Below are 17,933 nucleotides of genomic sequence, written 5' to 3'. Positions count from 1 at the left end.
GCCCGTGGAGAGACAGGAGGGGCCGAAGGGTCGACTTCCATCGGGCCGGGGCACCCGACGGGCGAAGACGACATATGGTCCGGAGTGGGCAAGAGTTCCATGTCGGAGGACAACTGGTCACGGGAAGCGATCGGTGGCGCGTGACCCAGGGAGGCGCCTGGCGGTTGCAGCGACGCGTCCATTGCGGGGATTGCCGGCGGGAGAACAGGCGGCGGCGGCGGTGGCAGCGGCACGTCGCCATGGGCCAAAATGGAAGGCAGCGTTGGTAACACCTGGGGCTGAGGCGAGCCAGTAGATGGGTCCCCGGGGCGCTGACCGGACGGCACCGTCGCTGAAAGCAGACGGTGAGTGGCAGATCCCGTGCGATGACAGAGGCGCAGCTGATTGAGATACGACGCACCTCACCAGAGGCCCCCAAAACCAGATACATAGCGCGTCTGAGGCAGCAAAGAATGCGCCCTTTGAGCCAATGCCATAAACCTTGGTAGTGACGATAGTAGACAACGTCGCCTGGAGCAAAAGCAGGTGTCTGCCGCTGCACAGGAACCTGATGCGGCGGATGTAGCAAAGACATCAAGGTTCTATGATGACAACCGTGGAGCAACTCAGCCGGCGAGTGACCATCTCGGGGCTGAGAGCGATACGAGGACAAAAAGAGCAATAACGCGTCCTCCCGAGAATGCGACTCATTCAACTTCACCATCTGTGACTTGAATGTCCCGACCAATCGTTCAGCGGCAACGTTTAACTGTGGCGAAAACGGCGCGTACGTCAGATGTTGAATACCATTGGCCTTGCAGAATGACTGAAATTCTGCGGACATGAATTGTGGGCCATTGTCAGAAACAATAGTCTGTGGAAGACCTTCAATGCAAAAGATAGCAGATAACGCTTGGATGGTGGCAGATGATGTCGTGGAAGACATCCGGACAACAAAAGGAAAATTACTGAATGAATCTACCACAACCAACCATCGAGCATTCCAGAATGGACCAGCAAAATCGATGTGTAAGCATTGTCAAGGGGAAGTGGCTTTTGGTCATGCAAAGAATTTCCGTGGTGGTGCTGATTGTTGTTCAGCACACAACATGCAAGAAGAGCACATATTCGTAATCACGGCATCGATTCCGAACTAAGTACAGTGCTGACGAGCAAGTTGTTTCATTCTCACTATACCCCAATGTCCCCGGTGGACAAAGAATCCCATCCTCATCGCCATTGTTGTGTTTAGCAGGAGAGCCAACACCGTGTTACTGCCGAAAGGCACGCATTTTAGCTCACGCAGGCTGGCGTGAGGTCTGGAACAGGACAAGGAAATTAGAATTTAGAAAAACGGACATAGCTGGTGGAATACTTAACTTTAATCCATTAATGACGAATGTCGGTCTTGACGGTACATGATTCCGTATCAATAATAACTGATAATAGCGCCTTGCTTGATCGTAGCAAATAACGTAGCTGAAGGCTATGCTAACTATCATCTCGGCAAATGAGAGCATATTTATTCAGTGACCCATCGCTAGCAAAGTCGGCTGTACAACTGGGGCGAGTGCTAGGAAGTCTCTCTAGACCTGCCATGTGGCAACGCTCGCTCTGCAGTCATTGATAGTGGCGACACGTGGGTCCGACGTGTACTACCGGACCGCGAAGTCTCTCTAGACCTGCCATGTGGCGAAGCTCGGTCTGCAGTCATTGATAGTGGCGACACGTGGGTCCGACGTGTACTACCGGACCGCGGCTGATTTAAAGGCTACCACCTAGCAAGTGTGGTGTCTGGTGGTGACACCATAGAAGCAAATACATATTTTCACAGATTTAGCTTCAGATTTCCTTGCATATTTTAAAAAATTCATCCTTGCATAAAAAAATATTTTTAAAAATTTTCTTACCTTATCTCGCCCCCTTATGAATGGAATTTTGAACAATACCTTCTTAAATTATGCCTACAGTATAAGGTTCACACCCACACCAAATGTTTAAGTTTCTATACTTATTAATTGAGGGTAAGTGAGGATGAGTCAGTGAGTCAGTATGGTTCTAGTTCACCATGTTAAATTTTCAAAAACACTGAAACATGTATTTTTTATTTCTAATTGAGAAGTCAAATATATTGAAAAAAACAAGAAACTCTTCCACCTAGTACTTCACCCCCATAGAGGTAAGATTCCAAAAAATGCTGGAATATGTATTTCAAGTTTCCGTCCATAGTGGTTTGGGCTGGGCAATGACGACACAGGACTCAATCAGTTGGGACATTGCCTTTATATACAAAGATTATAGCACATAACACTCAACAGAAAAAAAAGTTTCCATCCCAAATTCCTGTAACTGCATATTGAGAACGATATACTGATTTAACTTATTATAAACTACAATGACTTTCAAGGATTACGAAAAGTCACCAAAACAGCAAATAAATGTATAAAATATGAAGCAATTGATTGGAAAGCTGAGTATGGTGTTAAAGCGGAAACTTGGGACATAGTTGCGCATATAACTGTGCTTGTGGGGAAACGGTGGTGTTGGTGGGTTTTCCATTACAAGTAGTCATGATGTAGTAGGACACGTGTGAACTTCCTCACTATTCTCTTCTGGCAGTCTTAATTGCATTAGAGGCAAAATGTAACATGCCAGATTACCAACTACTCTACCTGGAACTTTTGTTCTGAGAGACAGTGATGCTGAATTGTGTATGGAATGAGCTCGCTGAAAGCCAACTGAGATAGTACACCTTAAGAAACAAAGAACCCAGTGCTTAAGGTGATACTGTCACTACTGCACATGAATAGTGCTTCACAATAATACTGTGCAAACCGCAACATTCCATCATTTGTACAGTTGCAGAGTCACTTACTTGACCAGCTGTGTTGGAGGATTGCCATGTTGGAGGAGACCAGTTTCAGGCAGAGATGTCTTGGTGGTTAAGCATTTGTATATCTGTATATGCTTGCTTGGTTTCCGTCTACCAACATGCACAGCTCTCATTAATACACAATTAAACAACCACAAAACAAGTTACAGTTCACATAAACCTGAATGTGCTGGTATTGCGTGAGTGAGAAAACTTGATAGTGGAAGAATGATATCAAAATCAGAAAGTCAGTATCAGTAAAGCAATAAATAATTAAAGAGCGGTCTACAGTCCAATCTACTGGCTCGACAAACCATCTGGCAGGTCTCAATTGTGAATTACTGTGTAGTCTTTTAGATGTAGATGTAGCAGTAGCAAGCAGCCAGGCTCCAATAGCACACAGTGGCCAATATGAATGTGGGAGATGTACCGTCTGGCAAGTCTCCCTTACCTCGGGTAGTTTTTGAGCTCTGTCCTATTTCCTAAAACTCTCCAGTCCTTTTCCTCGCCTTTCTTCCTTCCTCTCCCACCGTTCTTCTGGGAGGAGGAGCCACTGGCTCCGAAAGCTTGCATATGCAAAACCTTTCTAATATTTGTGATCTCCTGCTGCCACTTGGTGAGTAGATTTTTTTATTTCTCTATTTACATTATATTGTCAAAAACTGATTTTTTTGCCTTTGTTTGATGCACAGTACAATAGCAAGCCCATTATTATGGAACAGAAAATGAGTCACAAATGAATGAAGCCCATGCTCCATTATTGAGTGTCTGTTGTCACACTTTCCAAAGAGATAGTGGTAACTGCTGTAGTATTATCTTACTGCGATATTTCAAGGAGGAAGGGGAGGGGGCAAGTTCTACCCCCTCCCCCTCCACACACACACACACACACACACACACACACACACACACACACACACACACACACACACACACAACACTCTCCCTCTTATGGATGCCTAGGCACACACACCAAAAACATTAGTAGCCATTAACCAGAGTTCAGTGTGTGAGTCATTTGTAGCACACAGTATATCCAAGTGATATTCCAGTTCCTCCCATTTCCAGCTCAATATGTCCTCATTAATGTTTGAATTGAAACTCTGATGCAAGCTTGTAGTTCTTGTATGTCCCACATTCACAAAAGCTGCCTATTGGGGCAGGAAATGGGCCCTCTCCTGCCAATCAAGTCACCTAGAACTGTGCCGTCCAGAGCCTTCCTCATGATTCAGGCCCAATGAGAAGTGGCACCATCCTGAAAAGCATGGTGTCAGTTTGTAGTTATTCAATCTGTGAAAATGCAAATTATTCTAACATATCTGTATTACTGACACCTCTGCAAAGAAAAGCATTTGCATCGCATGGTCCTGAAGCAGGTCACACCACATATTTGTCTCTGGACTGTTGTGTACAATTTCAACGATAAAATGGGAGTTTTCAGAGCCCCAGATCCTCATATTTTGTCAGTTTGTCAATGCAATACAGAATCTCAGTTCAATTTGGTCTGCACTTTGGTCTGTCATCAAGTTGAAGGAACACGCTGAAGCTGCACGTTGTAGGCATGAAGCTCCAGTCTCTTGTTTAGCACCCTATGCATTGTTGTTGGTGGTACCTGCAACTGTCGAGACATTTGATAAATTGATTTGGTTGGACTCCAGATAAACGCTTGTTGCATCTGTTCCACATCTGCATTACTCACACTCAGATGCCCAAAACTTATACTCTTCATGTCACTTTCAGAATCCTTGAACCTTGTGTACCATTGTCTTTGAATGGAAGGCACAGAGTTGTTATTACTAGGAGTTAAGCAGAGTGAGACCTGGTTCTGCAGTTTTCTAAGGGAACAGGATGAGCTGTCAGTAGAAGATATGTCTTGTTCCTCAAATGAATGCTGTCACTCACATGAAACTTTGTGAACTTCACCAAGTGTGAGAGCCTTGTCTAGGGCTGGATTGTCCATTTGTAGTGCTTGTGAAAGTTTCCTAGTCTGTAGCAAACGGAATGATAACGTCTCGCACAAGAGAGACTGCATACGATTGATTGCAATTTAATGTAGCACACATAAAATGGCATTTTCTGGAGAGACCTTGAAGTTCAGCTGCCCATGTGGCATATGACTGATTAATGTGTTTATGCTAATGAAAAATTTCTAATATTGTTTACATGACACTTCTGTTCATGATATAAAGACAGTAACTTACAAATTTCTGAACATTCTTATTTCTGGGTCTACTAAGGACTTGCATTTGTGAAGCAAATTCAACAAGTTATGATTAGTAGACAGAAAACGTGTACATTACAATGCCACATCAGAAGTTGTAGAAATGGAGAGGCACCTATTATAGCTGCCCCATTCCTAAGTGTCTGGCTGGAAAGGTGAAAATGGCTGCAGCTGGTGTACCAACTTTGCTGCTTGAAGCAGGAGTTGCTGAATTAGTTGGGCATGTGAGTCCATCCACTGTTCCAAGCAATCCTATTCCTGTTGAAGTTGTTGCTGTTGCAGAATTAATTGTTGCTGCCAAAGTTTAAGAAACTCCGGGGCCATGTTTGCCTTACTGACTGTGGTCTGGGTTTGAGTCCAGTGCCCTTGAACTATGACCAGAATCCTCCTAGCCCCTTTTGTATATGCTTGTTCGGTTCTCATGTACCAGCATGCACAGCTCTTATCAGTAACCAGTGGAACAACCACAGAACAAGTTACAGTTCACAAAAATCTGAACAAGCTCTGTTGGTATGAGTGAGCAAACTAGATGGTGGAAGAAAGATACCAGAAGGCCTGTAAGGCCTCACAAAGTCATTATCTATATGGCAACAATAAATAATCTGATAGCAATCCTCAGTCCAGTCGAGTAGCAAGCAGCAAGGTTTCAATAGCTTGTCACAAGGATGATGTGCACTGTCCTCACTCAGTGAACAGTATAACTGTAGAGCCACTTGCCACTGGTTATAGGGGTATTCTGGCCTCAGGATAGTGTGACTAGCTAATTTGAAGGAAGTGCTGTCGTACCTGAGTTGGTGGGCTCCTAACCTCTTTGACTCAATTATGTTGGTGTTTTCCATTGCAGAATCAATATCATTATCTACAAGAGTAGACAGGTTCATTGTTAAACACACATTTAGCATCCCTAAGGTTTCATTGTGGCCTTGAATAAATGTATAAGTATTCAAATACTAACAAAGAGATAGAGGGGCTGGCCATTACTTACCTCAACTCAGTACAGCCGATAGATACACAAAAAACAACCGAAAATTTATGTTCCTAGCTTTCGGAATAAATGTTCCTTCATCAGGGAGGAGAGAGGGGGAAGAGGGGAAAGTGGATTTCGTTACTCACAACCCATGTTATGAAGCAACAGGGAAAGGAAAACAGGGAGGGTAGCAAGGATGGAGGCATGGTTGATAGAGGCAAGCCAAAGATATTCTACTGTAAGTACTGTGCCAGCTATAAGTATTCATCATACTATGATGGCAGTGAATACCATTTCCTTTTCATATTAAAAACTAAAAGCATAACAACTAAAACAGAAACCTCCAAGAAAAGGTAAAACTCTCCATTGAACAGTTACAGTATGTCTGTGCAAGTTTTGTTCTGCTGCATTTTGTATGTTGTTGTTGTTATATATGGATGGTTCATTTGTTTCAAAATTGTAAAAACTGTAGAAAATTTAAATGAGTGGAAGTGAAATGAGAATTATAAGCAGTGAAGAGAAGAGGAGGCAAAAAGCTTTGGAAATGTGGTGTTATAGAAGAATACTGAAGATTAGATGTGTGGACTCGATAATTAGTGAAGAGGTATTGTATTGAAATGTGGAGGAAAGAGCTTTATGGCACAACTTGACAGAGAGAGGTATCAAGAAGTGTCAAGTTGGTTATCTAGGGAAGTGTGGAGGCTAAAAGTTGTAGAGGGAAACTAAAGCTTTGAAATATTTTGCGGTAGCTATGCGGAAATAGAGGAACTTGCTCAGGATACACTGCCACGGAGGGCTGTGTCAGATCAGTCTTCAGACTGAAAATTGCTACAACTACCATCACTGATGGCATTACAGCATGTCAACTCGAGAGGATCACGAATAGAATGAATGCAAAGAGCAGAAAGGTGGAATGCAAGGAGAAAAAGGGATCAGCTCTGGCTAGGCAGGTACATATCAAGGGGGAGAGAAGGAATGTGAAAGGAGGATTGGTAATGTGATGTCAGGATGGGAGAAGGGGGACAGAAAAGAGCAAAGGGGTAGGAAGAAGTGGATTATGGTTTTGTGGTTTTGAGGAGTTGGTGCTAGAGGGGGAGATCACATTGGTGTGTGTTTATAAGTACAAATTTCAGCAAATGGTTGGTAGAGTTTCTGGCTAGCGACAGTGTGGTGTTGGGCATTTGTGAGGGTAAATGTCTGGTTAGTCTTCATACCCACTTAATACGCTGTGTAGTAATTGCAGTGCAGCCAGTGTTTGGTGTGGCTACTTTCTCATATAGTACTATCTGACTGGGTGGGGAATGCTTGTGACAGGACTGCTGACGGATGGACATATGGGGCATGTTTGGTATCTGTGTCAGTCACAAAGCAAGACACATGAGGAGCAGAATCATGTGCATGGGTGGCATTGGGATAGAACAAGATATTGTGCAAGTTGGATGAGCAACAGAGAACTACTTACAAGAGGAGGCCACTTCGTTTGCAATGCAGATTTACTGTAAACTTCGTACACTAGTAGTACTCCATGAGGACAACAAAATGTGTAAGCAGTAACGCATACCTCTTAAGCGTTATTGAGAAAATCGCGTGATAATTTTGGTCATCAAATATATACCTGTGTGTGGCCATTTTTACCACGAAGTGGCGGCAGCCAAGTGGTTAGCATTGAAACCCTGTAAACGCTGGGTCGATGGATTGAGTCCTGTTCGGCAGTTTTTTTTTTCCCTTCTAACACAGTCATTTTCTTTACTGTTTATATTACAATTGATATAATGGGAAAAATATGTGTAATCGGATGAACTTTTATTAAATTTACAATGTTATTCTACAAATTTTTATTATCACAAAACAAATAATATAATATTCATAACTAGTAAATGACCAAATGCATAAAGTTATACTCAAAATGAATGCTTGTCCGTGTCTTCAAAATTGTTCGTATCTAATAGAAAGAGAATGAGAAATTGCTTCTCGTGAAGATGCTAGTAAAATACAGTCGATACTGCATGACCAATTATCAGTGCCGATATTTAAGGAAATGCTGCATTATGAATTGTTTGCTTCCAAATTATAGTCTGAAAGAGACGTTTTTGAAAATATTTATGAGGTTTGTTTTTCCTCAGAAACCGTCAAAAGACCTTGCGTATGCGGAAACATAGCATTTATTCAATGGAGCTGGCGCCGTTTAACTTCACATTTTCCATGTCTTTACAAAAAATACCATCGTGCAACTTGTACTCGTAATGATGAAAACGACGTTTAATTGTACATCTTTCAAAAGCCATCTGTGCCAGTCAAAACTAGGAGGTAACAAGTCATTTTGGGCTCCTTCCAGGTATAAGGGATTTCTCAAATCACGGCCAAGCATACATTTTCAGTATCACTTTATGTGGTTGGTCATTTACTAGTTGATAGTTATGAATAATATATTATTTGTGATAGTAAAAATTTGTAGTCTGCCAAATAACATTGTAAATTTAATAAAGTTGATCCGATTACACATATTTTTCCCATTATATCAATTGTAATATAAACTGTAAAGAAAATGACTGTCTTAGAAATAAAAAAGAAAACTGATGAATGGAACTTGATCCATCGATCCAGCGATTACAGGTCTTGAACGCTAACCTCTCAGCTGCTGCCACTACATGGTAAAAATGGCCACGCACAGGTATATATTTGATGACCAAAATTATCATGTGATTTTCTCAATAACGCTTGAGAAGTACGAGTGGATGAGGAAGGATTTTGTATAGGATATCCCCTATCTCAGGTATGTGTAGATGGTCAAAGCTTTGTTGATGTAATGAGGTGAATAGTGCAGGGTATTGCTGGTTTAATTGGATGAATAATGCAGGTAATTTGTTTCTTTTCTAGCTAGGAAAAATATTGCGTATCTGAAAAAGATTTTAAAAAGTTATCAGCGTGTTCGTAGAGCTTCTTTATACATTAAATGTGGTGACCATGGGCACCAAAACTGCAGGAAAGTGACTGATTGGCCTTGACTAGATGACAGCTGTCAAACTGGTTAAGAGTTGGCAGTTTTGCATCTTTGATACCCATGAGGCCTGTTTCTAGATGCTGATTTACACCTCCCAAATGATTCCATAAAGGGCTTTGTCCACTATTTTTAACTGACGAGGGCCTCTGGTTCTGAGGACATGTTTTCTTTATATTAATTTTTTTTAGTGATTTGAATTACTATATTATAATTTTGTCTCCAAAAGTCAGTTAGTGACGTTACAGGCTCTAACTGGAAACACTGTAAGAAAAGCATTGTGCTTTCACCTTGCTCTAAAAGTTATGAGTGTGCATATTTCAATAGAAGTCAAGAAACATATTACATCGTCCAACGTGCATCTGTTGTCACGACCGCATGTCGTTCCTACGAGGAAATGTTCCTACAAAAGCTTCAGTTTTAATTAATGTTTCATAATCAGCAATATTTTAATTCTAGTTTTATGCTATCTTTGCTGTGATTTGAAAATTACTATTTCTCCATGTTTATTGTATATAATGAAAATGATTTGAATCTATATTATGACTTCTATCTATTTTTTCCTGTCTTCCTCTTCTCCTTTTTCTTTTTGTTCTTCCTGTATGTAGGAATTCAACAGAATTTCATTGCTGAGAAATATTTCAGTTTGAAGGTCTTGATACAGATGTTTCGAATATGCCATATGGAGCATCAGTACCATTTGAAAAAGCCATTGATCCAAGAAATGATGTTCTCCTGGCTTATGAAATGAATGGAGAGCCTTTATCAAGAGACCATGGATTTCCTGTCAGAGTTATTGTTCCTGGGGTGATTGGAGCACGGCAAGTGAAGTGGCTGGGTAACTATTGATATTTTGTTATACCATTATTTCATTAAAAATTTTTTTTTTCCGTTCATGCAGCAGATCTTAAGTCATTACCTGAAACAGTCTTATGCCTTCTATGTAATTAATTTATTTGTTCATTCATTTTTGCATAGACCTATACTTTTGCTGATCCCTATGTTGTTATACTGATTTGCATTAATGCAGATCACTGGATATCAAAATCAGGCTGGCCTGACTATAGCACAACAGTCAATGAAATCAAACATTGTAAGAACCATGATTAGATACAAATAAATAAACACATGCCAAAATAAATACTCGCCAAGTAGAAGATACGTGGACCAGCAGACATGTACAATATCCCTACCAAAATTTGTGTTTGCTGGATGAAACCTGAAGTAGAATGTTCTGAAATATCTAATGAGACATAGAATGTATATAAAAAAAATGGATTAGTCAAACAATGGACTCTCCAGGTCAGAATATCAACAATATAAGGAAAATATAGATTGCTAATTACCATAAAGATGACACATTAAGTCATAGACAGGTACAATGAAAAGACGCTTACACTATAGCTTTCAGCCAAAGCCTTCAACAGAAAAGAGAACACACACACACACACACACACACACACACACACACACACACACACATTCATTCATTCACACAAGCAAGCACACCTCATACACCCATGACTATTATCTCCAGCAGTTTGGACCAGAATGCAACTTCACATAGAATGGAACTAGCAATCTGGAGGGCAGAAAAGGTGAAGGGATAGCAGAGTATGGGTGAGGGGATAGAAGAGTGCTGTCCCGCAGAATGTGCAAGGACTAAACTGCTAACAGGGTCATCATCGGGAGGCTGTTGGGCAGTGAGCTGGGGATGGTTGGGGTTGGGGGAGGGAAATGGGGAATGAAAAGGAGGAGGGGTGGGGAAGGGGAAAGATGGGTGGGTTCATTGCAAGAGGGCAGTGCACAAAGAGGGTGAACAACGAGAATAGGGAGGAGGTCATAGGACAAAGGAGGTGGAAACTGTTGGGTGGATGGTGTGGGGACAGTAGTTTCCATCAGTTGAGGTCAGGATACTTTTGGAAATGGAGAATTTGTTGTAAAGATAATAACTGTCTGCGCAGTTCAGAAAATCTGGTGGTGGAGGGGAACATCCAGATGACTCGAGCCAGGAAGGGCAATAAAACGAGAATAGAATATCATTGATGTTCCGATGTGCTGTAAGGGTATCATGGATGACAACCAAACAGCACCTGCCTTGAAGAGAAATGGCATGCCAGACCACCATTCCTGGTTGTTGGGTTTATGACAGGCAACAGTGAGGTTGATATCCCACTACTGTCTAGGGTGTCTCCAGACATGTCTTCGCTGACCATCAGGGCTCAGCTTGAAGTGGGACCCATCACTTAAGACAATTCTACTCCAGTCAATGAGATTCCAAGTTGAAGACGTGTCCGAATAGGCTCCAGACAGCAATGGGATGCCAGCCTGACTGTCGCCTGCCATACAGCCCAGCAGTCAGGAATGATGGTCTGGAGTGCCATTTCTTTTCATAGCAGTACTCGTTTGGTTGTTATCTGTGGCACCCTCACAGCAAAGTTATTCATGGCAAGCCATCCTGAGCTTAAATTTCAGTAAGATAATGCCCACCCACACAAGGTGAGATTTTCTACTTTTTTTCTTCATGCTTACTAAACTTTACCTTGGCCTGCAAGCCTGTTGGATCTCTCCCCACTTGAGAATGTTTGAGGCAGTATGGGCAGGGACCTCCAACTATATTGGGATTTTGACTATTTAACATGTTAGTTGGGCAGAATTTGGCATAGTATCCCTCAGGAGGACATCCAACAATTATGTCAATCGATGCCAAACCGAATAACAGCCTGCATAAGAGTAAGAGGTGGACCAATATACTGTTGACATGCTCAGATTGTGAAGCCCATTTCCTTGAATAAAATATATTTTTTTTTGCAGTACATGTACATCACAGCTACCAATTTCCATCCCATTTGGATAATTCCTTTGTGGGATATCTTCTTCTTCTTTCAATGGATTAAGAGAAAACAATACATTTTACTCACAATTGCATATGCCAACAATGTTCCACATTTTTCAGTGACAGTAATATTCTAAGAATTCTAATATGATAGAAGACTGCCTGGAGAAATACAGCTTTCAAACAAAGCTTGGAAAAGTCTATGAAAGCCTTCAGTCAGTTGGATCACGATTCAGATTCAAATATTTCATCAAGCCACAATGTTGCAGGAAACAGCAAGATTGTTTCCTTTGAATGGAAAAAAAAGAGGAGTTATCGGATCCCTATGACATCATCTTCCTCACATTGGAGAATATTCCACTGCTTCCAACAAATCAGGGTCTCAGACGAAATCACTGCTTTATTGAATCTGTGAGGTTCGTGTTCCTTTTCACAAAATTCGGGCTCAAGGGATGTGGAAAGCTACGGGTACCACTTCTTCCACATTGTCTTCATCATGTACTTGTTTGGGGTCGATTAGGAGCTAGTAACCTATCTACTGCTCCTCTCTTCTTCATCAGCAACCTTGTCTTTGTACATAAAGTCAAACAAAAATAGCAGTTATCTGTGTGGTTTCTAGGTTTCTGCCAAATTATAAACACGGTGAAAGCCATTTGTATAAAAAAAATAATTCTTAGCCATTTTCATTGTATAGTTGTATAGTGGAACAAGAGTTGTAACTTGAACGCAGAGCCCTTGAGTTACTATGTTCACCACATCAGACTATGTTATTGTGACAAAAATGTTATTTCACAGAAAATGTAACAAACATGTTCACTGGAATTATACACTTTCACTGTGTTTTGATTCAAAAAATTGTAAACTTCAGGAGCACTTGAAAACCAGAGATATTGCACTAATTACAATACAAACAATATGAAACTCACAGTCACATCAACAGTAATATCGTTTATAATCTACAAACATCTGGAGAATGTTGTGTTTCATGATTTAACAGGTGTGGCAACCCCAAAAATGTAATTACCACCAAACAAAAAATTTAGATTGGAAAAAAAGGACATGTCATTGCACCATCAAAGCACAAGCTATTCAGTCATTTTTATAGAAATTTTTTAATTCAGCAGATGGAAGCACATAAGAACAATTTATTTTTGAAGCTGAGTCATTTTCACTGTTGGGCATTATTATAAGAGTCAATGAATCTAATTAGCGTAGAAGAGTTTTGATGCTTGTCAGCACAGATAACACTAATAAGTATCCTACTTATAAAATTAATGGACATTATTTAATTTATATGCAACAGAGACAGAGGAATTGTGGGCAGAACATGTACTTATTGTGCACTGTGTGCCACGTAAATATGTGCTGAGTAAGCTGGTTAAGAACAGGAAAGCCTTGCATTGATTTTATAGTAGCACAAATGCTGAGGAAAGTGAGACTCTTGCATTCTCAATCCGGAAATGGGTACACAATCGCTGAAACACAAAAGTTAGGAAGTTATAATGCCATGTTGTTGTTGTTGTTGTTGCGGTCTTCAGTCCTGAGACTGATTTTATGCAGCTCCCCATGCTACTCTATCCTGTGCAAGCTTCTTCATCTCCCTGTACTTACTGCAACCTACATCCTTCTAATTTGCTTAGTGTATTCATCTCTTGGTCTCCCTCTACAATTTTTACCCTCCACACTGCCCTCCAATGCTAAATTTGTGATCCCTTGATGCCTCAGAATATGTCCTACCAATCGGTCCCTTCTTCTTTCTTCTTACCTAGTTGTGCCACAAACTCCTCTTCTCCCCAATTCTATTCAATACCTTCTCATTAGTTATGTGATCTACCCATCTAATCTTCAGCATTCTTCTGTAGCACCACATTTCGAAAGCTTCTATTCTCTTCTTGTCCAAACTATTTATCTTCCACGTTTCACTTCCATACATGGCCACAGTCCATACAAATGCTTTCGGAAACGACTTCCTGACACTTAAATTTATACTTTATGTTAACAATTTTCTCTTCTTCAGAAACGCTTTCCTTGGCATTGCCAGTCTACATTTTATATCCTATCTACTTCGACCATCATCAGTTATTTTGCTCAACAAATAGCAAAACTCCTTTACTACTTTAAGTGTCTCATTTCCTAATCTAATTCCCTCAGCATCACTACATTCCATTCCATTATCTTCATTTTGCTTTTGTTGATGTTCATCTTATACTCTTGTTTCAAGAAACTGTCCAGTCCATTCAACTGCTCTTCCAAGTCCTTTGCTGTCTCTGACAGAATTACAATGTCATCGGCAAACCTCAAAGTTTTTATTTCTTTTCCATGGATTTTAATACATACTCCAAATTTTTCCTCTTGTTTCCTTTACTGCTTGCTCAATATACAGATTGAATAACACCGGGGATAGGCTACAACCCTGTCTCACTCCCTTCCCAACCACTGCTTCCCTTTCATGCCGCTCAACTCTTTTAACTTCCATCTGGTTTCTGTACAAATTGTAAATAGCCTTTTGCTCCCTGTATTTTACCCCTGCCACCTTCAGAATTTGAAAGAGAGTATTCCAGTCAACATTGTCAAAAGATTTCTCTAAGTCTACAAATGCTAGAAACATAGGTTTGCCTTTCCTTAATCTTTCTTCTAAGATAGGTCGTAAGGTCAGTATTGCCTCACGTGTTCCAAAATTTCTATGAAATCCAAACTGATTTTCCCCGAGGTCGGCTTGTACCAGTTTTTCCATTCGTCTGTAAAGAATTCGCGTTAGTATTTTGCAGCTGTGACTTATTAAACTGATAGTTCGGTGATTTTCACATCTGTCAACACCTGCTTTCTTTGGGATTGGAATTATTATATTCTTCCTGAAGTCTGAGGATATTTTGTCTGTCTCATACATTTTGATCACCAGATGGTAGAGTTTTGTCAGGACTGGCTCTTCCAAGGCCGTCAGTAGTTCTAATGGAACGTTGTCTTCTCCTGGGGCCTTGTTTCGACTCAGGCCTTTTAGTGCTCTGTCAAACTCTTCACACAGTAACGTGTGTCCCATTTCATCTTCATCTACATCCTCTTCCATTCCCATAATATTGTCCTCAAGTACATCGCCCTTGTAATGCCCCTCTATATACTCCTTCCACCTTTCTGCTTTCCATTCTTTGCTTAGAACTGGGTTTCTGTCTGCGCTCTTGATATTCATACAAGTGGTTCTCTTCTCTCCAAAGGTCTCTTTAATTTTCCTGTAGGCAGTATTTATCTTACCCCTAGTGATATGCGCCTCTACATTCTTACCTTTGTCCTCTAGCCATCCCTGCTTAGCCATTTTACACTTCCTGTCGGTCTCATTTTTGAGACGTTTGTATTCCTTTTCGCCTGCTTCATTTACTGCATTTTTATATTTTCTCCTTTCATCAATTAAATAATGATGTCCTCCTGAGTAGTCCCCACCCAGAGATCCGAATGGGGGACTATTTTACCTCAGGAATATTTTACCCAGCAGGATGCCATCATCATTTAACCATACATGCCCTCGGGAAAAAACTACTGTCATATGTTAATGAAATATCTTTCTGAAAATCCTAGAAACTTCTGGTTGTATTTAAAACCACTAAATGAGTTATAAGCTTCTATTCACTCACCATTGACTAGTTGGATGCAGAAATAGAAGACAGCAAAAGAAAAGTTAGTCTTACATCTTGCATTTAAAGAATCATTAATGAAGGAACATCACACAGAGCTACCATCCTTAGGCTGCCACACAAACTGTCCGGTGAATGGCATAGAAATAAGGATAGCTAATGCTGAATAGCACCTGAGGCAGGTTGAAAATGAATAATACCCCAGGCCCTGATGGGATTTCAGTCTGGTTTTACAGAGAATACTTTGTGGCATTGGCCCCTTTCTTTGATTGCATTTATTGTGGACCAATTGTGGAAAGTCCTTAGTTATTGGGAAGAAGCACATACTAGTCCATAAATAAGAAGAGGGGAAAACATCTTTGAGCACAATTATGGACCAATATTGTTAACTGCTGCAGGATCTTTGCACATACCTAAGCTTGAATATAATTAGTTTCCTAAAGAGATACAAACTTCTATTAATAAATCAGCATGGATTTATAAAACATTACTTGTGTGGAGTGTGCATTATATCATGGATGGATGCAGACAAACAGGAAGATTCTATATTAAAAAATTCAGTATCCAAAACATCTGGAAATCATTTACAATGTTGATCATTTACGAAGGTCAGTGCATACTGAATAGGTTCTTATGTATGTGACTGACTAGTAGACATTTCAAGTAATTATGATGTACTATTCGTGATCTCCATGTACATAACTGACTTGAGACAGTTTGCTCTTGATGCTGTTCTGTATGGGAAAGTGTCTTCATTGAGTGATGGTAGAGGCATTCAGGTTGACCTTGACAGAATTTGTATTTGGTGTGAAAATTGATAGCTAGCTTGAAGTGTAAATAAATGTATGTTAATGCAGATAGGTATGAGAAACATTTCTGAAATGTTTTAATGCAGTATCAGTGATATGCCTGGCCCAAATGTTGTTGGATTCTATCCATATAGGCTGGACAGTGGTATTCCTAAACAAGCCTTCCCAGAACCTGTCCCCAATTAGTCTAATGCCATAGCTACAGGACTTCCAAGAGAGAGAGAGAAAGGAGGACAGAGAGAAAGACATGTTGTCTTGAATATGCTTAAGATGGATCTCAGCTTTCCGGGAAATTATACAAAAATTGTGAATTTGAAGGTATTCATTGCATTCCATGTAGAATGACAGAAGCTCATCAAGTTGAAAAATTGCAAGAGACTGCCGTGGACTTGAGTAACACATTTGTTGCTTACCAGTATGACATAGCCTCGTCTGTTTATTCAGCTGTTGGAGGCTGAAGTGGAACTAATGGTTCCTCCTCCATCTGCTTAGCCCTTAGGCATTTCCTTTTATGATTTAGTCCAACTGCAGGTGTTTATTTGGTTAGGCCAGATTTACGTCAGTCCTGTGTATCTACCACACATCCTGTGTTAGTCATTGAGGTGGCTGTGTTGGATTGAACACCTACTGCTCTCCACCAACCACTGCCTCAGGCAGTGTTCTATCTTATGCTTACTCAATTCAGAGCTGAAACTCCACAAAATCTGCTTGAAAACAGCACCATATCAAGAAAAATATACATTTGTTCAGGCTGTTGGAGTCACTTTGCATATTGTTGTATGTATTCTCTAACTTACACACAGCTTTTGTTGTTAAGACATGGTATCCTTCCTCACATCAAATGAAGATTATATCTACAAACGACAATGATGACAAAGTCCCAACTCTGTAACAGAGCATAGGGGACGATGCGGGATACCCGCACTGCCAGACTAGGTAAGGTCCTAGTGGAGGTGGTTTGCCATTGCCTTCTTCCAACCATAATGGGGCTGAATGATGATGATGAAGATGACACAACAACACACAGTCATCTTGAGGCTGGTGAAAATCCCTGACCCCGCTGGGAATCGAACCCGGGACCACATGCTCGGGAAGTGAGAATGCTACCACGAGCTGTGGACATATCTACAAAGGTTCATGCAAAAGTAAGACCTATACATTGTACCAAAAACCAGATAGGATTACTGTAGGTCCTTACTGCCCAAGTGAATGTGTTACTAATTTTCTGGATATCTTGTAGGGGACCAATTTCTGTGTACCCTCACCATACAGATTAGTCATCTCTGCTGGTAATCACATGGTAAAACTCACTTTCACCATGTCATCATTATGAAAGCATCCTTATCTTTTGCCCCATTCCCAGATTTAACCATGCTGTGCTTGTCAAATATGGTGGAAGCACTTTTTCACCACAAACCCTCCCAATCAGACTCAATCCAAAACCAGTATTGAACACAGTCTGAGTCAATTTATGCCACCACTTAAATATAATTCACTTCAGCTGTTCCCAAACCATGTCCTGTTAACTTTTCCGAATTTTCTAACATCAAGCTCACATCTGCAGAAAGAACTGCAACCCACACTTTAAAAACTCATAAACGTGTAAACACCACACAGATCTGTTCTAA

General features: G+C 40.7%; 1 protein-coding gene across 1 annotated transcript in view; it reads left to right on the top strand.

The window, feature by feature from the left end:
* LOC126333456 (sulfite oxidase-like) overlaps window positions 1-17,933 on the top strand; it is a 116,490-nt gene that overhangs the window by 78,636 nt on the left and 19,921 nt on the right. Inside the window, exon 7 of the mRNA XM_049996740.1 lies at window positions 9,683-9,875. Within this exon, the coding sequence (XP_049852697.1) occupies window positions 9,683-9,875 (193 nt within the window). The remainder of the gene's footprint in view (window positions 1-9,682; window positions 9,876-17,933) is intronic.

Source organism: Schistocerca gregaria, chromosome 1, assembly GCF_023897955.1.
Source record: "Schistocerca gregaria isolate iqSchGreg1 chromosome 1, iqSchGreg1.2, whole genome shotgun sequence".
Lineage (NCBI taxonomy): Eukaryota > Metazoa > Arthropoda > Insecta > Orthoptera > Acrididae > Schistocerca > Schistocerca gregaria.
Note: the sequence above shows the minus strand (reverse complement) of the source record. Positions and strands in the feature narration are given on the sequence as shown.